Raw genomic sequence first — 26,047 nt, 5'->3', positions numbered from 1 at the left:
ACCAGTAAAAAAATTCCATGTGGGTACAGAGAATTTGTTGATCCAGGCCCAGCGCTCACAGTGCAAGTGCATGCCTGGCATCCGCCTGACGGTCCGATCGAGGACGGTGACTAGCCCTGGTGTGAAAGTAGTGCTGGGACACAGCGTACTGAACTGGGTTCAACAAAGTCTCTACTGCAGTTACATCGCCGGATTCCTCGATCTCAGAGTCAAATTTTCCTTTGGAGTTTGTTTTGACAAAGTAATGGTCGTGTTTTGACAATGCTTTCGCTTTGCGGAAAAGAAAAAAAATGAAGCGCCGACATCCAGAGGGCCAGCGCTCTATTCAGAGCTCTTTTGAGCTGCAGACAAAGCGTGTAGCCAGTGCTAGTGGCGAAGGTCAAGCGATAGATGAGAATGCAGACGCACCTGACTTGCAAGCGAAGTCTGCATCCAACGAGCAGCGTTGAGGAAGAAATCGTCGGCGAAGCTGTAGAGCGACCGTTGTTGGAAGCTGCTGGATCATCCAAAACTAACTTCAATGACATGGGAGTGTGTTGGACGGGATATTCTGAAAGTCGACGTCCACAGCGGAATCCAGTCCCCCGAAATTTGCTGGACACGGAAAAGATTTCCGTCATCGACAATCATTGTGCGCCACCGAAGGCGAAGGATTTCGTTTCCTGTGCGTGTCCAGACGGATGGCAAACAGCGCCACTTTCAACTATCCTTGTTAGAGGGGTTACCCTGGGTAGTCTTTTGACAGGCATGCAATGGTGGCTTCTGCTTGCCCTGTGTGATGTTTGCTCCAGATGATTCGAAACTTAGGCAGCTTTCAAGACCGCATGCAATCGTCATGTTGAACAAAACATCCATAAAACGGGGAAAAATTCTGTCCTTTAAAATCATAAATGCGTAACAATGACATCATCGTCCAGCAGCTTGTGGATGTCAATTTCACCCAGTCTGAGGAGAATATGCAGAAACTCTGTGGGATACGAAAAACAGCACTTCAATTGTGTGGAATGTTGATGCATCAGTTGGCATGGGAACCACTCCTGGAGGCGAGCGGCGTACGCCCCTGTAAGGGTACGGCATTGTTAGGATTACGGCCCATTTACGGGTCATGAGGGAGCAGAGTTTGCAATGTACCTTTGAGCTGGGATCTTATCTGTCCAAAACGGGTGTACAAGGGATTGGGTGTGCGTAAGCATCAGCTGTGACATTTTCAGAATGCATTAGAAGGCATGATAGTTGAAATGAATGAAAACTGTTGGGTGTATTTTGTCATGGTCTCGCCATGAAGATCAAGGAGTACTAATATTATTGCACCATGGCTAACGAGAATAACCTTGTACATATCTGTGTAGGTCCGACATGACTCATGAGCACTACACCACGTGATGCGAGTTTTCCTTATCGCCTGACCCAAAGGAAATTATTGTTATGTACGAGTATGGCTAGAGGTCTAGATTATTGCAACCCGTCTCAAGTACTTGACATGCACTCTCCAAGGATTATGCATGTAGATTCTTGGTGTCACCACACTCACACTCACAGACGTACAAATACATAGCGAGATGGAAGATCCTTGAATCACGTGCCCCTATGATCCGCGGCTGGATCGATGGGCTTCGCACAGTCTGTATCGTGTATGTCAACATGTTCAGATCATGTGTGAGTTGTCAGGTTGCTGCTCTACTCAAATCGATCAAAGAGCCTGCTCTGTCTAGTCCTACAAGTAAGTTACAACTAGTACAAGCCGTCCATGGTCTGCACAAGCCTGTCACCACTGGTCACAACACCGTGTTGTCAAAGACAATTCAATGAACGACAGATTCAAATTCAACCAATAAGCAACGTAGCTCCTAGCAACCAACCAGTTGCAGTGTCCAAGCTGACTGCTTATGAAGTTATGCCAGGTCAGAGCAACCATAAGCGCATGCCTGGAATAAAGACGCTGAGACGCTGCGCTTGTTCAATCACATACATTAGATCCTGTCGTTCCTCCTCTTTCTCTGTGAGATTTTCTGCAGTACAATTCATACTGACTACTGATTACTAGTATTTGCTTTTCCTAAGAAACAAAAATATTTGACTGCCAAGATGCCTTCACCCAAATTTCATACGAAGTACCATTCTAAAGATGTTGTTGTGTCCTCTGACGGACGCGAAGTGACCAGACTTACCTCTGCTACCGTCCCGCAACCAACACAACCTGCCGCCGCCGCCGCTGCCTCTCAAACTCAGCCTGCAGCAAAATCGCAACGAGGTACGTACGCGCGCGCGCGCTCGTGAGTGCGTGCGACTGAGTGTCTGTGTCACTGTGTGTGGGGTGTTTTGACCTTCGTCTGCGTTGAAAAGATCACATCTTATCTGAATGGATGTGTGGCTCTTTCTCTCTCCCACAGTCTACTGGATATTGTCTGAACACACACTAGTAGGCATGTGAGATGTGTACGGTAGATCTATGTCACTTTCATAATTGAGAATTCAAGAGAATGCAGCGACAAAGATATCTACTATTCCAAGTAGTATCCAATGACACGCAGTCACGGAGTGTCAGATTCTACCACTCTTTTGGAAATAAAAGCGCTCTGGCGTAGGATTCAGTTTAGGCCCACCAGAACAGTGTATGCTAGACCAGGTAGACATAGTCGCATTTGTATTCGATTGGTTTGGGTAGCGGAGATTTCTGTACCCTTGATCATTGCTTGGTTGATCACAGTATGACCGTGTTTGGGGTCAGCAGATCATGTCATGATCTCGACCGGCCGTGCATTGCATAGGCCACTGTCCTGATCACTTCATTATAATAGTTGATTCCAAAAGTTATAATTTGCATTTTGTTTCGGGTCTGTAGAGTGTTGTGTGGTGTCTCTGGTCTAGTCCCCAGTATATCTACTCACCAGTGCTATGCACAGACACAGATGCTATTCAGCAATGACTCTGATGTCTGAGCTCATGAGACTTCGCTAGAGTCCTTGTTGTACCAAATCGACGTTTGTCTATGACGTAACAATTACATTTATGTACGTAGGCTAGGCTGTGTAGCTAGCGCACACTGTACTGCACTAGAAAGAGTCAGTACCGATTACAATAATTTACAGTCATCCACAGTACCGTATTTCCGCAAATAAAAGGCCGTCCTCGTATACAACGCCTTCCTCGTATACAAGGCCGGGGCAGGGGGCGATTGAAAAAATAAAAGACCGTCTCCGATTAGAAGACCGGGCCTACTAAATGAGTCTTTGTTCTTGTGTTAAAAATAGAAGACCGTGCTCAAACTGTGGGGAAAAATAGAAGACCGTGCTCAAACTGTGTAGAAGAAAATTGAATAACGGGGGTGAAACTGTGTCGCGAGAAATAGAAGACCGGGGGTCAAACTGGGTTGAAAGAATAAAAGACCGTCCTCGAATGCAAGACCGTCCTCGATTATAAGGCCGGGTTAGGACGAGGTTGAAAAAATAGTAGACCGGCCTACTATTTGTGGAAATACGGTAATACATTTTGTGTCAGACTATGAACAGTCTACTGCTGTCTGTAATGTTTCATACATCGACAGAGCGCTAGCAAACGAGAGGTCAAAGTTCAAAGGTTCAGTCAGTTGATCCCTCACATTTTCCAGTCGCGCAGCAGAATACTTTCTGGTTGCTCGTCAAGACTTTCGTCCGTTCCTTGCAGTTCATTAGTAGTCTTGTTCATATCCAAGGAACATCAGGGAGGAGGTTTTGAAGCTCAGCCATAGGTACTGGACTAGAGTATTTGCATGTTGATGTTTTACTTCAGCAGTGCCCTTCCTCGTCCTGTAAAGTTTCAATTGAAATATTTCCAGCAATTTAGTTAGTCGAGTGGGAGTAGTTCGTAGTGTTTCTTGTGATCGATGGAAGCGAGATGGAAGGGGCCCATCCTAGACTGTGAGCAAAAACAGGTTTCTTCCCAATACCTACGCTTTGCCGTCGTTCATCTCCTTTGCTTTTGAATGCCGTTTGTCGTGAACATTCATCTCTGTCCAAGTCTCGTGTCACAAAGTGACGGCCATTCAGTGACCGAAATTGTTTGTTTGTTTGTTGAGGTGTGGAGCAGTTATCTTTCGTCGAGAGTTGTCGTAGGCAGTGGCAGCAATGAGGTGTAACATTTGTCGGTCGTTTCTGTAATTTTGTTGAAGAACGTAAATTGCATGTGTTGCAGTGTGTTGTGAAGACACCCCCTCGATGTCGTTCATTGATCGTCTTCACCTCTTTCAGCTACAGTCACTGACAACCATATATAGCTGTATGTACGGTTATTGTGACGTTTGTTTGTGAATGATGGTTGCTAGGATACCTGTACCACGCTGTACTCTGTGGCGACAAATGTCATTACTTGCCACTGTCCAAATATGGGACGTCTCTATGATTTCATGACGTGTGTGTCTGTGCATGTGCCAACAATAGTGAAGAGATGATAACGTCATTCGTATGTTGTGTCTGTTTGTACGATCCAGATCTTCAAGAAACTGTGAAGAAATTTGCTGATGCAGTTTCTGAGAAAGGACGAGCGATACATGAGATATGGGCGTTGGTGTTCAACGTCCTTCATCTCCTCCACAGTACTGGAGTCCAGAAAGTTAGATGGTCACCACCTGGTTATACATTCACAAGCTCCTACACACTAGGAGTAAGTAGGGTATTGATGTAATGTGTGTGTATGTATGTGTAGGTGTGTGTGTGTGTGTGTGTGTGTGTGCGCGTGTGTGTGTGTGTGTGCGTGTGCACAAGCGTGAGTGTGTGTGTGTGTATGTGTGTGCGCATGTGCGCGCCTGTGTGTAGGTGAATGTACCCATGTGTGTGTGTGTGTGTGTGTGTGTGTGTGTGTGTGTGTGTGTGTGTGTGTGTGTGTGTGTGAGTGCGTGTGCAGTGTCCAGGATTTGGCTGGTGGGGGGGGGGGGGGGGGATTGCGGCCGGGATGGGGGGGGGGGCAGGGATGGGGTAGGGGCAGGGAGTCGTAAAATACTTTATTTTACGACTCCCTGGGTGGGGGTTGACATCATGCTACTGTCCCAGGTCAGCCATTTTGAAAACCAATGTCAAGAAGCCGTAAATCTCACATACCACGAGAGCAGTATTTCTGTACACGAAGCAACATTGTAGATCTACATTGGAAACTTCAAATTTGCCGTTATGTGAGCGAATCAACTGCAATTTATGCGAGTCCAACAATTTCTCACCGCTCAAAGTATGCTTTACATAGGCAGCGGTACTATGTCTACTTGTCACTGTGCGCTTGTCTTCATGTTCTGGCTGCTCGCTGACAACAGGTGCTTCCGCGTTTGGCGGAGTGTGACTGTCAGTCCGCTCCGAAAGTTCAACTGGAATAACAGCGACTTCATCATTCCCACTGTTTCCTGTTGGAGCGGCAGCAGGAGTTGCGCCGCCACAGAAACGCTTCACAAAAAATCCAGGCTCTGCTGGCTAGAGCTTGGCCTTTTGGGATGTCGCTGAGACATCGAAGAAAAGTCTTCGAGTCAACCAACACACGATTCGAACGAGGATGATCGCCTGAGCCCTCGGCATTCGAATCGTGTTTTGGTTGGCTCAAAGACTTTTCTTTGATGTTTGTACGTTGAAGACGCGTCGAGCGTGTCCCAGCACTGGGATCACACTGTACAACAGTACAACAGTACAGTGTACACAGTCAGGTGACCGTGTTTCTGTAGTCGTGCACTAGTACTCACTAGACTGTAGTGTATACACTGTACTACTACCACTACTAGTCTGGACTCTAGTGTGTCCACTGTACTACTACCACTACTAGTCTGGACTCTAGTGTATACACTGTACTACTACCACTACTAGTCTGGACTGTAGTGTATACACTGTACTACTACCACTACTAGTCTGGACTCTAGTGTATACACTGTACTACTACCACTACTAGTCTGGACTGTAGTGTGTCCACTGTACTACTACCACTACTAGTCTGGACTCTAGTGTGTCCACTGTACTACTACCACTACTAGTCTGGACTCTAGTGTGTCCACTGTACTACTACCACTACTAGTCTGGACTCTAGTGTGTCCACTGTACTACTACCACTACTAGTCTGGACTGTAGTGTATACACTGTACTACTACCACTACTAGTCTGGACTGTAGTGTATACACTGTACTACTACCACTACTAGTCTGGACTCTAGTGTGTACAATCAACACAAGCTCGAGCACTGTACTGTGCAACCGCTTTTAGATGATCGTTTCAGGCCACACGCCCCGAGCCTAGCCTAGCTAGCCCAGGCACCCTGCCTTTAATTTTTCAAAACCAAGGTCGGAACCTTTGAGGGGGGGGGGGGGGGGGCGCCCCGTGCCCCCCCCCCCCTAAACCCGCCACTGTTGTGTGTGTGTGTGTGTGTTTTGAGCCCCTGCGGATACCTTGTGCCGAGTGTGGCCGTCTCTTCTCCAGGAGTGGTTTTCCTCGTCATAACTGCCTCGATGAGCGTCGCAAACCTGTGTCGGAACAGAGAGGTAGCCGACAATGTTCTACCTGCGAGCGCTGGTTCTGCAGTGCCGGAGGTTTGGCGGTCAACAAGTGCCCCAACTCCCGGATACTCCCCGCGACATCATCTCTGGCTCCGTGCCGGGCGGCGGTGCCTATCATTGCTGCTCAGGCGACTCCTCCGCCGCCGCGTGTGCGGCTCACCCTCTCATGCTGCAAGGCCCACTGTGGGGCCTGTGGTCGGTGCTGCAGCTCTACTCGTTGATTCCAAATCCATAGCTGCCAAAGATGGCTCTCTCGTCGTGCTGATTGAACATGGTTCCTGATCTCTTGGCAGACTGCCGACTTTCTGGCGTCGCTCGTCATTTCCATGTTGTTGGCCCCGCAAGGGGACACGTGACCGTAATGGCAGTGTTTACCAGGTGTGTGTGTGTGTGTGTGTGTGTGTGTGTGTGTGTGTGTGTGTGTGTGTGTGTGTGTGTGTGTGTGTGTGTGTGTGTGTGTGTGTGTGTGTGTGTGTGTGTGTGTGTGTGTGTGTGTGTGTGTGTGTGTGTGTGTGTGTGTGTGTGTGTGTGTGTGTGTGTGTGTGTGTGTGTGTGTGTGTGTGTGTGTGTGTGTGTGTGTGTGTGTGTGTGTGTGTGTGTGTGTGTGTGTGTGTGTGTGTGTGTGTGTGTGTGTGTGTGTGTGTGTGTGTGTGTGTGTGTGTGTGTGTGTGTGTGTGTGTGTGTGTGTGTGTGTGTGTGTGTGTGTGTGTGTGTGTGTGTGTGTGTGTGTGTGTGTGTGTGTGTGTGTGTGTGTGTGTGTGTGTGTGTGTGTGTGTGTGTGTGTGTGTGTGTGTGTGTGTGTGTGTGTGTGTGTGTGTGTGTGTGTGTGTGTGTGTGTGTGTGTGTGTGTGTGTGTGTGTGTGTGTGTGTGTGTGTGTGTGTGTGTGTGTGTGTGTGTGTGTGTGTGTGTGTGTGTGTGTGTGTGTGTGTGTGTGTGTGTGTGTGTGTGTGTGTGTGTGTGTGTGTGTGTGTGTGTGTGTGTGTGTGTGTGTGTGTGTGTGTGTGTGTGTGTGTGTGTGTGTGTGTGTGTGTGTGTGTGTGTGTGTGTGTGTGTGTGTGTGTGTGTGTGTGTGTGTGTGTGTGTGTGTGTGTGTGTGTGTGTGTGTGTGTGTGTGTGTGTGTGTGTGATCACGTACCCGTATGTGTTTATTAGGCATGTTCAAGTGGTGACACGCTGTCTTCTTGTCTGTACCATTGTCAAGTGACTGATGATCAGTGGAAATTGTTTCTGTGACATAACATTACAAGATGTGCAATTGCTGCAATCTTCTCTCAAGTTGGAATAAAGTTATGACAATTTGACTGGTTTTGACCTCTGAGGTCAATCAGTAGGTTTCCTACTTCCTAATGGCATTGTACTGAGAGTATTGTTGCTGTCATTGCTGTAATTGTCATAATTGTTTCTTCTGTTTTGTATATCACATAGGTCACGATGATAGTTGTTCTCTGCGATTGTGGGGAACATCTAAGTGATGAAATGATGCAAGGTCTTGTTGACTATATTCTGCACTTCAAGTCAGTTGACGTCAATGAAGAAGATGACACCTCCGTAAGTTGTTGTGTTTTTGATTGTGACAAGAGACATTGCCTGTGTTCAGTATACTGTGCTGGTTCACTGCCATGTGTACGTCTTTGCTGGTGTCTCTGTGTGTATGTCTTTGCTGGTGTCTCTGTGTTATTTATTTATTTCTTATCTTTATTCTCACGATGGCCGTAGCCAATAAGAGAGAGACAGTATTATGTGTTATCAATCAGAGTGGGTGCAATAAACCGGGAGAAACAGTGGCTAGTGGCAGCCGTGGTTTGGGTGCTTCATTTAAGTAAAGACGAGGAAGGAAATACATCCATTGCGAAGGCAGGTAGGCGATAGACCTTGATTAAAATACTATACCTAGGCTGGGCTACAGCGGGGGTTGGAGCATGTGCTAATTGATGATAATATTATGATCGAGGTAATAATAATAATAATGACAGTTCGCATTTCACTCATTGCATGAGGTCAACGCATCTGTTAACAATTTTGAGCCAAGCAGCTCTATCAGAAGCAGATTGCACAGCATCCAGAAGCGACAGATTAATGCATTGTAAGTCTTTCTTGACAACGTCGATCCATCTCAGACGTGGCCGTCCTCGGGGTCGTCGTATGTCTGTTGTGTTGATCGACATTAGGAGGGCTTGGAAAGAGGACGATTCTTCGCCTTCCCTCACTACATGGCCGAACCACAGCAGTCTCCGTTGCCTGCAGACTTGGGATAGTGGGGTCTGCTCGGTTCTGGCATACAGCGCTGTGTTCGAGATTCGTTGTGGGTACGTGATACCAATGATGGTACGTAGTTTCTTCCGGTGCCATACATTGACGACGTCGGTTAATGTTTGCGATAAGGTCCAAAGCGCACAATTATACAGCAAGACAGGCAATATCAGGCAGGAAAACATACACAGCCTGGAATTCAGGTTGTGGCGTTTCCATGGAATGCCTGCAAATGCCCGATTTGCAGCAGACACTCTAGCTGCTATGTCTTCTGCTGTGCCTAGCATACTCCCCAGCAGCTTCACCGATTTCCAGGAATCATCTTCCTTGGTCACAGTGAAATATTGAGTTTTTGCCACGTTCAGCTTCAGATTGTCATCCGAGAAAACGGGTTCACACACACGGACGGTTTCTTCCACAGATGATCGCTCGTTCTGATGGGCAGTGGTGTCGTCTGCGTATTGTGTGAAAGTTGCTGGTAGGTCTGACGCGGGTAGAGCTTGCTCTCGGATCCTACGCATGGAACCTTCGGCGTAAGTTATAAACATTATTGGTGACATTGGGTCACCCTGGACGACGCCGATGTTTGTTGGAAATGGTTTGCTTAGTTGTTTACCAAGCTTCGTGCGGGCTGTTGTGTTTGATACTAGGACTGCAGTGGTGGACGTTGGTGCGCCAGCAGTGGCTAACCTCTCCAGAGCAACCTGACGAATGACAGTGTCAAACGCACCGCTGAAGTCCAATAGTGCCGATGAATATGACCAGTCGCCAAGTAGTGCGCGCTCACACATCGTCCTGGCGTAAAAGACACCATCCGTGGTCGATCTGCCAGGGCGGAAACCAGCTTGGCTCTCTGCCACATATGACTGCACATGGAGTGTGTGTCGTCGAGTGAGTATTGACGTCAAGATCTTACGGACGACGGAAAGGAGCATAACGGGGCGGTAGCTTTTTGGATGTCCTAGAGGCTTGCCGGCTTTGTAGATGGGAACGATGAGGCCGCAGCGCATGTCGTCAGGACAGTACTCTGTAGCTTGAACAGCGTTGAAGAAATTCGTCAGCCAGGGTGCGAAAAGGTTTTTAGCTAACTTCAAAGCATCAGCACTGATACCATCAGGACCGACAGCACCACCAGACTTCTGCTTGATAATTGCAGACCGTACTTCTTCGATTGTGAATGGATCTTCCTCATTCGATTGCTGCCTGAGGTCGAGTGGCTGGCCATCAGTGTAAAATACCGATTCATAATATTCATTAAAGGCATTAAGATTCCATGAGATGTCTGCCATGATTCTGCCGTCTGCGTCAGCAAGACGCACAGGCGCAGCCTTCTTCCCAGAGCGTAGTTGGCGTAAGTTGTTGATGGCGTTGAAGTAGGACCGTGGGTCAGGGCGTAAAGCATCTACTTCAACAGCCTTACGTTGCCAATATTGCTCGCCCTCCTTCTGTAGTATCCTTCGAATCTCGTGGAGTTTTGCAGATCTTTCAATCTTTAAAGCTTTACGTTGCTCTGGATCAGGTTCAGCGTTTATGCGGCAGTGCAGATTCTTCTGTTCAGTGGATAAGGATGCAACGCGAGGGTTCGTGCTTGCTTTCGGAGCAGAACCAGTGGGCACTTTCCCGAAAGGATCGAGGTAACTTCTCTTTTTAATGCATTTATTTCTCGGAGGGAGTAACAGTGTGGTGGCAGGTGGTTGTACTGAGTGCATACGGAGTACAAGGGTGAACGTTGAAGGCGGGTGGAGTGGGTGGTGGGGAGGGCAAAGACTCGATGACGCCTCAATTCTCGGCTTGGTGGCTCGGTGATGTAGCCTGAGGTCGCAAGCTGGATGTGTGGCGGGGATCGTTTGACAGCGATGGTGTGTGCAAAGAGTAGCTGCTTGACTCGGCTTCCGGCGGGATGAGAGGGTTGGCCAAGTGACGTGGTGGAGTAACGAACTGTGGTGGCAACGACTGAAGAGGGGGAGTCGGAGGCAGAGTTTTGCTGACCGCCGTTGGAGACGTTCGAGGGCATCTTGTTGCTGAACATTCATAGCTGACATAGCCGGAGAACCGTATTTGATAACGGGGCGTATATACGTGATGTACAGTGCTGACAGGGCGGTGGGTGAAAGACGTCCACGAATCCGTCTCAAGAGGTGGAGAGTGCGCGCAACTTTGCTCTCGATGTGCTGGATGTGGGCATTCCACTTCAGGTCGGCCTGGTGTACCCAGGTGTCGCTGGCTCTGGACTCTGTTCAGTGTTTTGCCTCTCAACGTTATGTCAGGAGGAAAGCACCGCACAGTGTCATCCCGACCGTCTTTGTTTCGTTGACGGTCAGGTGCCAGGCGTCGAGCCACGTAGCGGCTTTAGTCAAACTGGACTGGAGCGCTCGCTCTGCTGCCGCTGCTGAGTGGTCGCTAGCGATTAAGGCGGTGTCGTCGGCGAAGAGGCTGCTTCGTGTGGCTTCGGAGTTGCAAGCTGCTGGTAGGTCCATCGTGTATACAAGGAATAGCAGCGGGCCGAGTACCGATCCCTGAGGGACTGCTGCAGGGATGTCAAGCCAGTCGGAGGCTGTGCTTCCGATTCGGACCCGCTGCCTCCGGCCCAGGAGGTATCTCTCAAACCAGCGGAGTGCTGCGCCCCTTGCGCCATGTGTACGTCTGTTTCCTTGTTGGTGTGTTTGGCCTGTGTACATGTATTGCGTATTCATCTGCGTGTTTGTGTGTGTATGTACGTGTGTGTGTGTGTGTGTGTGTGCGTGTGTATGTGTGTGTGTGTGTGCGCGCACATGTGTGTGTATGTATGTGTGTGTGTGTATGTGTGTGTGTTTGTGTGTGTGTGTGTGTGTGTGTGTTCAGAACAACTGGACACTCTTACACCAATGTGTGTGGACAGGCAATGCACGTTTAGCAAAACTGCTTATGGAACGCGGCGCTTGCCTCAACGCACAGGACAGTTCAGTAAGAAATAGTGTTACTCTAGAGTCTGGTTGTCTCAACTGAATTCTCAGTTTGTATGCTCTTACATGTCTGTGTGTATGTCTGTAAGACAATCCGTTCATCGTTCGCACTCATATTTCCTTGTGTCCACGTTTGCACTCACATCTGTTCATCAGAAACGACCTTTTCATTGTACAACGTGTGTTATCTTGTAGGCTCATGTGTGTTCTTGTGCGCATGTGTGTGTGTGGGGGGGGGGGGGGGGTCCACGGGTGTGTACTCACATGTGCACACAATGACTTTTAATTCTTCATGTTTGTTCATGTGCCTGTGGTCCTGCATGTGTGTTCATGTGTGCACGTGCATTGTTGTGTTTGTTCTAGTTGTCCAGGTCTGTGTCGGTGTGTGGTTGTAGTAGTTAGTGCAATGGTTGTATAGCAATACTCATCACATTCTCTCTTTCTCTCCAGACAGGATGGACTCCACTGCACTGTGCAGTGATCCTGAACAAGATCAATGTTGTCAAGGTGGTACTGTCACATGACATGGACGGTGTCACCTTGGATACTGCACGGCTTGACATTGTAAGTATTTGATTGTGTGTTGTTGTGAAGTGAACAGTTTCTACTCGTCCTTCTCACCTGTCCTCCCTCCCTCCCTCTCTCTCTCTCTCTCCCTCTCTCTCTCTCTCTTCCTCTGTTTCTCTCTCTCTCTCTCTCTCTCTCTCTCTATCTCTCTCTCTCTCTCTCTCTCAAACTCTGCCATTCTTATTCTTTTCATTGGCAGTCGCAAACGCTTCGGCTTACGCCTCCACTACCTTCCTACGGTGTGGAAAAAGTGCCAGTCCATCAAATGGCACATTCTTTGATCGAGTGGGGACGCGCACATGAGGGCGCTGTACACTCTGCGTCGGAGTATGGAAGCGAAGCTGACAAAGCGGTATACGGCGACAATAGAGCTGGAATGTGCAGAGGCATCAGTAGGTTCAGGGACCCTCCGTCCACCGTCATCGTCAAGTCATCGTGCAGTGTACGCGTGGAGACGCTTTCCACCGCACATCAGAAACCGAAACGACAACTTGCTCGTCTTCTCAAGAACTCTCAACAACGAAGACACTGGCGCACGCAAAGCTACGTGGCACACAGCGCTCCAAAGAAGAAATGCGTAGATCACGTGCATGCATATGAGAAAAACAATGATGTCACGCTGCCATGACGATACACAAGCTGTACTGGCACGCAGTGGACAAAAATAATGGAAAATCAAGAAAAGTCAGAAAATAATACAAACAGTGAAATTCGAAAGTAGAAGTCAAAGGAAGTAATTAGTTCAAAGAACAAGGAAAACGAAGATCTGTGCTGATAGGAACTCAAAGCAATTTCAACCATGTCCTGTCAGAGAGTGTTAGCACCCACAGGGTGAAGGCAAGCCTTGTCAGAGCAGAACCTACACTAGGACGGACTAGAGCTGCAGAACGGACTTTCTGAAGGAATGCAAAGATAAGTAACAATTCAAATTCGAGATAATCAACTTAGAAACAACACCAGCTGTTTTGTAACCTGTAAACTGCTTGTAACAATCAGTGATGTACTAGTACCTAACTCCTAGTAAACGCTTTGACTGTGCTCTCGGAAGAACGAAGGATTAACAAAATATAGAATAAACACAGTAGATAAATAATAGTGACACTCGTAAATTCTACAATATCTGGAGTCTTCTGCACAGTACATGAAGAACACACAGATCGCACAGGGAATACACAAGAGAACAGAGCGCACACAGATCGCACAGAGAACGCACACAGAACGCACAGAAAACACACAGAACGCACACCACTGCATACTGTCTTCAGAACATTCTCCCCCTCTTGATCAGACACGGATCAACACTGCTGAGAACTCCAGTGGGTTCAGCTAAGTAATCGGGCGAGCGTAGCGCTTGCCGCACACCACTACCTCGGCGACACGCACCTTGCCATCTGCTCCTGGCAACACCTTGATCACACGTCCCAGAGGCCACTGTCCAAGCGGAGTGTCCGACTGCAGTACGAGAACGGCATCATCAGGCTGCAGGCTCTTCTGTGCATGCGGCCACTTGGTCCGGCGGTTCAGGGCTGGCACCCACTCTTGAATGGCTTCACGGGCAGACACTACCCAGAACGTTGTGTTTAGCGACGACATCGTCTGGTTCGTGCCGCCATGCTGCTGTAGCTCGTGATGGTGCTTCACAATAAGCTGCGTGACGTGATGATTGCGTGGTAAGATCACTGGAAATCTCACGTTGTGTGGCAGCCACTCGGCGTACTGCGTCCGGCCGTCGCATCGCAGCAACCCATCTGCGTCGACCTTGGGGTTGAGCTTCAGTAGCGCTGATCTGGCTGGCACTGTTTGCTTGTTGCGCACACTCTTCAGCTCGTTGCTAAACGCCTCGCTCTGAGCTTGCGCGATCCACAACTGCTCGGCGTCACTGATCTCCGCTGCTGTCAGTTCACTTGTGATGCGATTCCGGCCAGCGGAGTTGCCAATGAATCGCATGACCCACGCTGTCACTCGCACGAGACGCAACCAATCCGAATATCGTTCAGGCTTCAGGCGAAATCCTGGCGGCTGTGCAACAGTTACGGAGCTCACTGCTTCCGCTGCGCTGCTCTGCTTAAACTCTTCAGCGCTCGGGGCTGTCGGTGGACCTGCTGGCAATGTCGGCCAGTCGGCTGAGTCACTGTGTAGAAATGACGGGTTGGTACCACTCGCCCTCGTGCGGTTGAGCTCTGTGTTTACATCTGACTGGTCTCGTACCACTGACGCATAGCTGTACTGGAGCAATGACGATCTAGCCATTGTCGACGTCGTGGGCCCGACACATGTCCACCCTAACACTGTCCGACGCGCCACAGGTTCTCCAGGAGCTCCACGTATCTCCTCCAGCGCACAATGGATGTCTGGTTGGTCAATGCCGATGAGCATATCTACCTCTCTACGCTTCGGCAAGCTGGCAAATGTCACTTCCTTGAGATGTGGCCAATGCCGCTGCTCTGTTGACCAATTCACTGCGTGCATGTCGTCAGTGATTTGCTGTAGCGTGTTCGCCTGGATCTTGCGCTCCCAGCTGCCATCTACGCTGCTGAGCTGCACGTCGACGTCCTGGGTGTCGTACGTTGAGCGCTGTCCGTTTAGTACTCCGACTGATATCTTGGAGCTTGGTCCACTTAGCTGAAGTTCTGCTGCTACTCTGGCGCTGACATACGTCTGCGTGCTGCCGTCGTCCAGTAGGGCATTGATACGCACACGTCTGTTGCCATTGCCGATCATGACTGGTACGGTTCGCAAAGCCAAATTCCCAGCGCCACTGGCTTTCATGGTCGTTGCTGCTGCTTGAGACTCCTGCGCCTCCCCCTCAGTGGCGAGGTACACACCTTGCTTCTTTGTGCTTGGTCTGTCCTTGGGCGGATCTCTGTTCTTGATCTGCTGCTGCCCGTGCAGGAGCCTATGGTGCGTGGAGTCGCAACCATCAACGCCGCAAACTCTCGTCCGTTCACAGTCATTGCCGCGGTGACCACTCGCCAGACACCGATAACACAGACGCGCTGCTTTGGCCTTGACCCAGCGCTCTACAACAGTCATTCCTTTGAACTGGTCGCACTGCCATACGCCATGGACATCGCCGCACACTTCACACGACTTTCCGCTACGAGCCACAAAAGATCTGTTGTGTGGGTGAGACCCTGGCCTGACTTGCCGGTTGGCAGGCGCGTGTGCTGACGCTGCTGGCTGGGATATGCTGATCCCGTCTGCCGTTTCTGCTGCCACAGTCAGGAACTCTGCCTCTTGTTCCAGCCACACCGCTAATATGGTGACTGTTTCTGGCTGCTGTTGCACGAATAGCCAACGCTGATACTGCGCGATCAGCTTCTCATCCAGCTTTCGCAGCAGCTGGTTATACAGAGTTCCCGGACCCAGCTCATGGGAACGCCCTGCATCTGTCAAGTTTACTATTGCGATCTCCAGCAGCTCAGAATACCGCACCAGTTCGCGCTGGCGACCACTGCGGACGGTTGGCATTCTCTCAATGTCCTCCAGCTGCAGAGCAATTTGTCTTCGACTGCCGCCGTACTTGCGCTCAAGCTTCGCCTTTGCCGTTGCATAAGCTGCTGGCGAGTACCCGAGGGCACTGATCGTCTCCAGCGGCTCACCCTTCAGGTAAGTACGCAACTGCAGCAGCTTGTACGCATCGTTGGCTGGCGAGACATCTACGCATGCGTTGAAGGCAGCTCGCCACTGCTCGTACTCTTTGCGGTTTCCGGTGAAAACTGGAATGCCGACTCGTGGCATCTGCCGCCATGGCTCTACCATTCCACCTGGTGGAAAGTTTGCGTACGGTGCAGGTGCTGTGAACGCTGCTGGTGCTGCGAATGGTGCTGGTGCTGCTACCGGTGCTGGTGCCACTACACTCGGTGCTGACACTGCTGGCGGAAAGCTAGTACTGGTCACTGGTGCTCTTACAGGCTGACTGGTGGCTCTGCCTCCGCCACTGGCTGTCAGTGGTCCAGCCTGACCCGAGTTTACAACCGAGGTTATGCCCCTTGAAGCTGTTACAACAGCCGGCACAGACCTCAACGACATACTATTACTAAAGGCGGCAGCAGGCACAGAACTAGCCGACGTACTGGTGGGAGCCGCAGCAGGCACAGAACTAGCCGACGTACTGGTGGGAGCAGCAGGAGGCACCGAACTAGCGGACGTACTGATGGGAGCCGCAGCAGGCACAGAACTAGCCGACGTACTTGTACTACTGCTACTAGTACTACTGCCACTCGGAGCGCAAGCGGCAGTCCCCGAGCTGGCAGCAGTCCCCGAGCTGGCAGCAGTCCCACTCAAGGAACTCGGTGCCGACGACCCAGATAGACTACTCGGTAAGAGTCCTGACTCCAGACCGACAGGTCCCTGGTGCGGTTCTCGCTTCGGCACAGTATGCATAAATTTCTCTTTTTTTTCTTTTTCTGGTGCCTGTTCACTTTTTTCCTCCTCGTCAGCCTTGCTCTCAGCAACGATCTCCGATCTTTGCAGCAGATCCCGCACTTCCCTAATTCTTTGGGCTCGCTCCTTGCCCGCTGGAGATCTCCCTCCACGACTGGGCCGCGAAGAGCATATCTCGGCGAGCACTTCGCTGGCCTGCTCTAACACGTTATCGTACTTGCTTTGGAGCTCGTCCAGCTCATCGTATATTGCCTCAGTAGGGCGACCTGCCGCTCTCATCAGCTTGCACAGCTCAAGCATCACCCGCACTGCCTCCTCTGCCGCATTGTTCAGTGCATCTATCCCAGCGTTCAGGTCTCTGGCGTCTATGGGCGTGGTCTCACTGTGCAGCTTTGTCAGTATTCCACGTTTGATACTCGTGAAATTGGACTTCACTCGAATCTTTGCCGATCGTAGTTCGTCCATGGTGCAACTAAATTTGATACATACACTACAACTAAACTAAACTGAACCTCTAACCATCCTCTGCTACCAGATAATGTACGCGTGGAGACGCTTTCCACCGCACATCAGAAACCGAAACGACAACTTGCTCGTCTTCTCAAGAACTCTCAACAACGAAGACACTGGCGCACGCAAAGCTACGTGGCACACAGCGCTCCAAAGAAGAAATGCGTAGATCACGTGCATGCATATGAGAAAAACAATGATGTCACGCTGCCATGACGATACACAAGCTGTACTGGCACGCAGTGGACAAAAATAATGGAAAATCAAGAAAAGTCAGAAAATAATACAAACAGTGAAATTCGAAAGTAGAAGTCAAAGGAAGTAATTAGTTCAAAGAACAAGGAAAACGAAGATCTGTGCTGATAGGAACTCAAAGCAATTTCAACCATGTCCTGTCAGAGAGTGTTAGCACCCACAGGGTGAAGGCAAGCCTTGTCAGAGCAGAACCTACACTAGGACGGACTAGAGCTGCAGAACGGACTTTCTGAAGGAATGCAAAGATAAGTAACAATTCAAATTCGAGATAATCAACTTAGAAACAACACCAGCTGTTTTGTAACCTGTAAACTGCTTGTAACAATCAGTGATGTACTAGTACCTAACTCCTAGTAAACGCTTTGACTGTGCTCTCGGAAGAACGAAGGATTAACAAAATATAGAATAAACACAGTAGATAAATAATAGTGACACTCGTAAATTCTACAATATCTGGAGTCTTCTGCACAGTACATGAAGAACACACAGATCGCACAGGGAATACACAAGAGAACAGAGCGCACACAGATCGCACAGAGAACGCACACAGAACGCACAGAAAACACACAGAACGCACACCACTGCATACTGTCTTCAGAACATGCAGGGTTGGGTGCTCGTGCTCCGAAGCAGCATTCCAAACCCCCGAGGAAGGATCTCCTTCAAACATTTGAGGAGATCAACGCGCAGGAGCAGATTTTGAGGCTGAAGACTCTTCAGGTGCAAGGCAAGTGGTTGGAGTGGACATCGGTGATGTGGCAGGACCTTTCGGGGGAAATCCCTTTTGTACGGTGGTACTGGTAAGGATTTGAAATTTCTTCTCGCGTCAACCCTCGACGTGCTACCTTCTCCGACGAACCTACGCCGTTGTGGAAACACCGTAGTGGATCCGTACTGTAGTTTGTGCCGTGCCTGGGCCTGTACTACGCGCCACGTGCTTGGTGCTTGTCGCGTAGCGCTGGACCAGGGACGGTACACCTGGAGGCACGACTACGTACTCGGGGTCATCGTCAGGAACATGCGTGAGGAGATTCGAATCCGTGCTGCTGCAAACACCGTACAAACCGAAAATTTAAATGAGCTTGACTTCATCTCATTTTGCAAGGCGGGAGAGAAGCCAGTTCGCGTTCAGCCCAGACGAAAGTTGGTTACGACTGATCTCCTGTCAGTGGCCTCAGACTGGAAACTTCTTGTCGACTCAGTTAGTGCAAAGATTTCTTTCCCTAGCTGTGTTGCACTTACCACCCTAAGACCAGATATAGTTCTGTACTCTACGAGTCGTGGGATTGTATTCTGGATGAAGTTGACAGTTTGTGCTGAGGACAGATTCAGTGTCAGTAACTCGCGGAAGGACAGGCGGTATGCGGATCTGGCCGATCAATGCCGAGCAAACGGGTGGCAGGTCGTTTCTTTTTCGGTTGAGGTAGGTGTGCGTGGTTTCATCCCGGACTCTCTTCGGAGGGCTCTGAAAGCGCTTGGGTTTTCTAATCGAAGAATAAAATTTATTTGTAATTTGTGCAGTAAGACGTCTCTGCAAAGCAGCTACATCATCTGGTTGCGACGTCAACAAAAACACTGGTCGGAAGATCCACTTTTCTGAGGTACTGTATGTGGGGCTCTGTTTAATTTTGACTGAGTATGTCTGTTGTTGTTTTGCTTTCTGATGTGTTCTTGTGCTACACAGCATGGTGACACAGCATTGGACATAGCAAAGCAAAGTGGTCATGATGAATGTGTGCAGCTTCTCACACAGCATGAAGCTGACAAGGTATGTGTTTATTTTGTAGTTCATGAGTGAGTAAATATGTATGTCGTGTGTAGAGTGTACAATGGTGGAGTATGGCTGAATCACGGACTGGCATGAAACTAGAGCTGCCAACCAACTGGGTTTGTTTTGCGTACTCTGGCTTCACATGTTCGGTATTTTGCAGTGTGTTGCGGTGCTAACATAGTACTGACATATGCATTGTCAGTTTGGTCACACACACGCACGTCTGTCCCTGGATTTGCAGTGCAAAATAGATGTGACTTGTACCCAGATCAGCATGTGTTGTGATATCTGATGTTGTAACATAGCAAGCCTTGCTTTGCAAGGATATTCATCACTCAGCTTGCGCGTGCCATGCTTCTACGTGTATTTGCACTCAGCTGATAGATCCGTTTCAATTTTCCGTACCATTTTGCTCTAATTCCGTAGTACGGACAAAGGAGTGATTTTCGGTAAAAGAAAACATGGAAAAAGGGAATTTGGCAGCACCGTGAATCCCTGATCTGTGTGGTATTGTCACGTGATCAACCCTTTACAATAGTGTGCATACCTGTACATTAGAGAGATTGAGATTCACACCACACACGTAGCGTGGACTTGCATAAGGGAGGGGGGGGGGGGGGGTGAAATCCTGGACGGCACTTCATGTACACTAGCGTCCCAAGTCTGCCCTATTGGCCATGCCACTGAAGGGCACCCATTGTAAATGTGATCAAAAAGAACATGGCAGCTCACAGGGCTGGCAAATAGGTGACGTGACTGGCCTGACGACTAGCACCGCCGCTCGGCAAGGGCAAGGAAACCAGACACATCACACATACCGGTATTTGTGCATGTTGTAATCACACCACTGTTTTGTGAACTGTAGAGACAGCAGTGTAGGTTGTCTATCTTGTAAACTAACTGAACTGACTATGTTCTTCTTCTCTGACCAGGAAAAGAAGAAGAAATATTTGAAGCACTCCGGAACTCCATCTGGTAAGTGGTAGCCTGACGAGTTTATATTTTAATTACCGTTCAATTCCAGCATTGAACACACATTATCTTTAGGTGATGTTTTGGTGTTGTCTTCATTGTCGTCCTCATCGGTGTCATCACTGTCGTCATCGTTGTTGCTTTTCAGCCCTGTGTGTAAGATTGATTGTACAGCCTTGTCTGGTTTTCTTTCTCTTGACACTGCTGAATTTAACTGAATGATATTATGTTTCCCTCTCTTGTGATTTATCTCTGTAATCAGTTGCCGTGGAAACTCAAGAAGTGGAAGCGGAGAAAGACGAGCAGCGCTAATTTCCACTGCCACGTCACCTGATCCTTGCAACGCGTCACCTGTCCATATTTCCTGTGTGTGTGTGTGTGTGTGCGTGTGTGAGCGTGCGCATGTGTGTGTGTGTGTGTGTGTGTGCGTGTGTGTATGTTGTTGTTGGTATATTGCTACACGATGTCTGCTGAATGGGTTGCATAATGTTCTATTCGCCATACTAGTCTGAAATGGCCAAGCGGGACAGGTGGAAGCTATTAGGACATATATTACGCCAGCCAAGTGACATCCCTGCGAATGTTGCTCTCACTGCTTTCTGTAAATATGCTACCAGTCAGCCCTTTCGAATAGGTGCACCCCGCTCTTGCCTCACCACAAGTCTCCAGCGAGACGTCCGCCTCACACCTATCTGCATTTTTAGGCCCAGCTGCCTTTGTGATCTCGGCACCTCTGCCCGCGACAGAAAACAATGGAGTAACATCTGCTCAGCCATTTAGTCTAGTACTGCTCTTCTTAAATTTGACCTTTATTACAAGACTCTTCTTTTCTTTTTCATTTCGTTCTCCCACTCTCACACACACATGCTCACAGTTAATTCTGCCGTCGTGAGTCCCATTCGGGACGGATACGAGAATAATAATAATAATACTTGTAATAATAAGTACTTGAAACTAAATTTCATGAATTATTTACATTGCTATTCTCGTCTATTGTACAAACTGAAATCAAGTGGCTGCTTGGTATTCTATGCCTGTCTTCAATGTGACATAAGCCAACCCAACATTTTCTTCTGCAAGACAGTTTCCGCTTGCACTGAAATCCTTTATGTACGGCACCGGTATCTATAACCAAATTTGGAATGATCTGATAAGCCTGAACATGCGTACCGTTTTCTACTTCTAATTTCTCCTTCCAGTTTCTACGTGTAACATTATTCTCCCTGCTTCTGCTTTCCTTCTATTTTGTTTGTATAAATATATTGATACTCTGATCAGATGGACTCAGATCGGGGAAAAAAGGGAATTTTTTGCCTGGTTCACACTAACCGGATTTTACATCCTCTGCTCTGCCACCGACTCGATGAGAAACACGGCGAATGTGAGGGACGAATCGGACTTCGTGATCACACATAACGGCGGGCAATTAAGTCGCAGATCTGCCTGTGCACACACTTAACCATAGTGCACAGCCATCATAGACCGTAGCACGGTAAAACTTCACTTATTTATTTATTTATTCAACATCTCCTGGCCCGTCCGAAGACTGCCAATAAACATGAGAGGTCAGGTGATAGCCAACCACGGCAAGCTAAAAGGGAGAAAAAGAAAGATGCTGTCAGAGAGGGAAAGGAGATAGGGAGAGAAAAAGAAAGGGAGGCACATTAGTAATACATGGGATCACTTCGGATGAGACAGTGTGGAAAGCTGGACTTTGAATTTCCTGATATCCTGGCATGTCTTAATGCTAGTAGGCAGGTTAGACCAAAGGGAGTATTATCCGGGTACTTCCATCTACTGGGTACATTTCTGACACATCTCTAGTCACAAATTAGCCTTTTCAACGAAATATGACCACAAAAACCACTAGTATAAGTAGTGTTTGGCAAACAAAACAAAGCTTTGTGTTTTCTGATTTTATACGGCTAGTGACAGGCGGTGCTCGGTCACAATCTGCTCGGATTAGTGGAGTTTCACGCTAGACCCTAGAGCCATGGATCCAGAGATAGATAGATAGAGAGAGTCTATGCCACAAAACGATGGATATCATATTATTTTTGTAAACAGTGATATGGACATGAATAATGTACAATTTTTTAAAAATGTTTTACACGATGTACCAGCGGATTTCTCGATTACAATTTGATTTTTGTCATCATGTAAACTAATGGTTGGAAGCTAGAAGACTTTCGGCAGTAGAAACAATCAAAACACAAGCAGCACAAGAGAACTGGAAATGGTCAACATTGCCAAGCTGAATATTAAAGTGCATGGCTCAGCGAAATGCACCTGATGGGATTTAATATGTCTAGGAATGAAATTGAAAGCAGGGGAACACAGAGAGAGATAGAGATGTAGAGGGATTGAGAACAATAATTATGAAAATGAGGGACAGGTCTGATAAGATTTCATGCCGGGTGCAAAAATATGTTTACTATTGAAAAAGCAGATCAGCAGTTGGCTTGATTGACCTTCAAAAACGTTAAAATACTGGTTGATACTAACAGGTTTAGCAACACTAAATACAAGTACAAATTACTTAGTTGACAAAATCCGTTGTGAGGGATCAGAAATAGAAAAAAACATACCTTCTCTCTTCAAAGGGAGGAGTAAATGGGTGAGTGACGTGATGTCAAATTGTTGAGAGCGGTAGTGTATCATTGTAAAATCAAAGGGCGTTTACGCCCATGCATGCACGCATGCAAACGTAGACAGAAACACGCTCAATAACACACCCCACAATAAATACACATGCGCCTTTACCTCACTGTATATGCCTTGGAAATTATGCAAGTGCCTGCTATTTGGATAAGGTGCAACGGCAGCAACTTTTGACGCAACAGTTGCCCACACAGACTGTCTTGAATATGAAGAGAAATTGATAAAATACTGTGAACTCTGTGTACCCATTTAAACACTGTCTTCACCATACCACAAGTCTGTAGATCATTAGCAACCAGTCACTTTACTGGTCAGATGTCTTCTTTCTCTTCAGTTCCTCTCCTGGCATCTCAGTCTCTGCATCCTTAGGTACAGATGGCCGGGGAATCGGCTTTGGAGGAGCTGATGGTCTCTGGCGTGCTGATTTCTCAGGATTTGAAGTGCTAGTCGCTGTGTTGACGTCATTGCCATGGCATTTCGGTATCGACTTAGGTGAGGACTGTGGCGTGTTATTACGCGAGGGCTTCCTTGGAGCGGGAGTTGGCCTAGTCTTGGCATTTTGCTGGATTGCTGGATTAGCACTGGAGCTGCAAGCTGCTCTGACTGTAGTCGGACTTGTCGAGCTAACTCCTGCTGCTCTTGCACTGGCCAGTACTTCATAGCAGATGATGGCTTCCTGAACGGAAGACGGACGGCGATCTGATGACAATTTCATACTATCAGCGCTGTTTCCATGAGTAAAGTCTATAGTGTCTGTGCTGCTTATCGCATTCTCGCAGGTTTCTGGCGGTTTGGAAAATGTACTCGTTTGTCGGGCCTGCAGCAAGGCTGAATATCTGGAGTCGTCGTCGCTGGACAACTGGCCATTGAGCTGTGTGAACTCAGTGGCCTGTTGTTGGGTGTACTGTTGCTGCTGCGACTGCTGTGGTTGTCGCATGTGATGCTGATTTGGATGATGTATGTGTGAGTATGCTGACGGAGCTGCACCTCCACTCAGCCAGGACATAGACGCAAAAGACTCTATGCCGCTTGTGTGCGCGTAGATTCCGGAGTCATCATCCATGTCTTTCTGCTGTCGTTGCTCCTGGCGTTGCAACTGTTGTTGCTGTTGCTGCTGCTGTTGGTGGTCTTGTAGTTGCTGCTGCTGCTGTTGCTGCTGTTGCTGCTGCTGTTGCTGCTGTTGCTGTTGCTGTTGCTGCTGTTGCTGTTGCTGCTGTTGCTGCTGTTCTTCATACAGTTGTATATACTGGACACTGTTCACTTCCAGCACACTGTCATCAGGAATCTGCGCAGGTTGGTTTCCAGGCTGCCATGAAGATGGCGTTATCATGTCATCATAAAATCGCAACTCAGAGTTGGACTTTGCGGTTTGAGCGGCTGGCAAGTTAGTTGTTTCAGCCGACGATGGCTCTGCATGCGACGTGGAGCTGGCAGGCATGTTGGACATTGCACTTTGTGACGTTCTTGGTGAGGGCAACTGGGAATAGATTTTCTTGCTTGCTGCTCTGCTATCGGCTAACTCCTCATACGAGAGTTGTTCATCCGTAGCATTGCCAGCGGCAATGGATGGTGGTGTGTTCTGAAATTCATTATTTGGCGAGCTGCCTCCCTCAGAAAACTCTGTATAGGTGTCTTCTTCCTCATGGGTTGCTGTGGACTTGGCAAGGGCGATCGCCATTGTTTGAGTCCGTTGACCAGCAATACACGATCGAACCGGGCTACTTTCCGAGCGGAACCTGGCACTAGGGAGGGTACTATAATTGAGTTCTGGAAGATCATCGGTCTCTTCTCTCCGTGACGACACAACAGCTTGCATGTGAGCTCTGGACTGACTCTCTTGCTCTGCTGGTCTATGACAGGGATGACTTTCTGCTCGTCTTGTAGTGGGCACGAAGTGCAATATTGGAGAGTGATTCTCGGTGCTCTTGTTCTCTAATGTACCTTCTCTCTCTTCTGGCTGCTCCCCAACTGGTGGAGCGGAAGGCCGCCGGAAGATACGCTTCACTCTCTGGCGAGTTGTCCAGGAACGATTGTGTTGGCCAATGTTATCGCGTGTCGTCCGTTTCTCATCACCATGTATGATTTGAACGTTTGCCATGGACTGCGGATGAGTGGTTGTGGTGACCTTCGGCTGCATGGACTCTCTGCATGTGTCTTGGGTCACTGAGTGGTTGGTCTTTGTACCTACATCAGCCAGTTTCTCTTCATTCACGCTTGGCTTTGCACCCCCCTCTTCCGGGCTGGATTCAAGGGAAACATTTTGTCTAAAGAACAGACGTAGCGATGAAGCATGACGATTGGTTGTGTTCTTTTTCCCGTAAGGTACCGCTGGGTGTTTCTTGCTGAAGGCACGTGTTCCGCCAGGAACAGCTGGATTAGTCTTGCTGTCCACAGGCTGCTGTCTGCTTGGCTTGGAGCACTGTGTTTCAGGCAAGGTCTTTGGCGGGCATGATGGCATGTGTTTTTCACTGCTACCAACTGCTCTGTCCTGCAGTGGCTTTCCCCCGGCAGCGGGTTGATCAAAGTTGCACATGGGATCATCCACAAGAATGTTGCTTGAATCACTCATAATCATGGTGGCGTCGTCCATAGCAACCAGGCTTGAAACTGTTAACTGTGTGGACAATGGCACGTGTGAACGCTGGTGTCCTACCACACTACCTCCGCCAACACCAACACTAGTCAACGGAGCCTCTGTCACAGAGTCATCCTCCAGGCCTTCAGCACTTTCAGAGAACATCTCCAGGCACAATGCTACCGTATTTGTTGCACCCTTCTGAAGATGGCAACAGAACCCGTGACGGCTGTTGCTGACTTGTCAACTAGCTCAGAAGCCTGGCCCTGACCAACGGTGAAAGTGATCCCATGAAGCGGAAATACCGTGCCATTGAGCTGTTCTGTTTCACCCTCGCACCCAGCTCTGTGCGAGATTGTTTAGAGGCATCTGGTGCTTGTGTTTGAGTTGGACGAAGCCAAGAACATGTCTTGGCTAGTGCATGCAATTAGACTGGAATGGCTGTGTGCTCGTGACATGCGACCAACCGGTGTCATTGATCCACTACTTGGTGGACACTGCACTGGGTTCTGGACAAGGGCGTCACTGACATTGGTTGTAGACGGTTCTGCATGCTGGGCCTCATGGCTGAACCCCCGCTGCACTGATTTCTTGAAGTCCGACTCTCCAAGTACCACGGAGCATGCAACGTCCAGGAGGTCCTGTTTCTAAGAAAATACAG

At 48.7% G+C, this 26,047-nt stretch overlaps 1 protein-coding gene across 1 annotated transcript; it reads left to right on the top strand.

Annotated features, from left to right (window-relative positions):
- The first annotated feature begins 1,943 nt into the window (after positions 1–1,943).
- Positions 1,944–21,583, top strand: LOC135810287 (B-cell lymphoma 3 protein homolog). The gene is made up of 8 exons (XM_065323769.1): positions 1,944–2,251; positions 4,466–4,638; positions 7,923–8,045; positions 11,589–11,690; positions 12,140–12,253; positions 19,092–19,175; positions 20,111–20,153; positions 20,413–21,583. The coding sequence occupies exons 1-8, from the start codon at positions 2,086–2,088 to the stop codon at positions 20,460–20,462; spliced, it is 855 nt and encodes a 284-aa protein (XP_065179841.1). The 5' UTR covers positions 1,944–2,085; the 3' UTR covers positions 20,463–21,583.
- The last annotated feature ends 4,464 nt before the right edge of the window (positions 21,584–26,047 follow it).

This window comes from Sycon ciliatum, chromosome 2 (assembly GCF_964019385.1).
Source record: "Sycon ciliatum chromosome 2, ocSycCili1.1, whole genome shotgun sequence".
Lineage (NCBI taxonomy): Eukaryota > Metazoa > Porifera > Calcarea > Leucosolenida > Sycettidae > Sycon > Sycon ciliatum.
This window is presented reverse-complemented; position numbering and strand designations above follow the sequence as displayed.

Coding starts and splice junctions, on each gene's coding strand:
- LOC135810287 (XM_065323769.1), top strand. CDS start 2,086: ATGCCTTCACCCAAATTTCATACGAAGTACCATTCTAAAGATGTTGTT. Junction 11,691..12,139: donor TCAACGCACAGGACAGTTCA/GTAAGAAATAGT, acceptor CTTTCTCTCCAG/ACAGGATGGACTCCACTGCA. Junction 19,176..20,110: donor CACAGCATGAAGCTGACAAG/GTATGTGTTTAT, acceptor TTCTCTGACCAG/GAAAAGAAGAAGAAATATTT.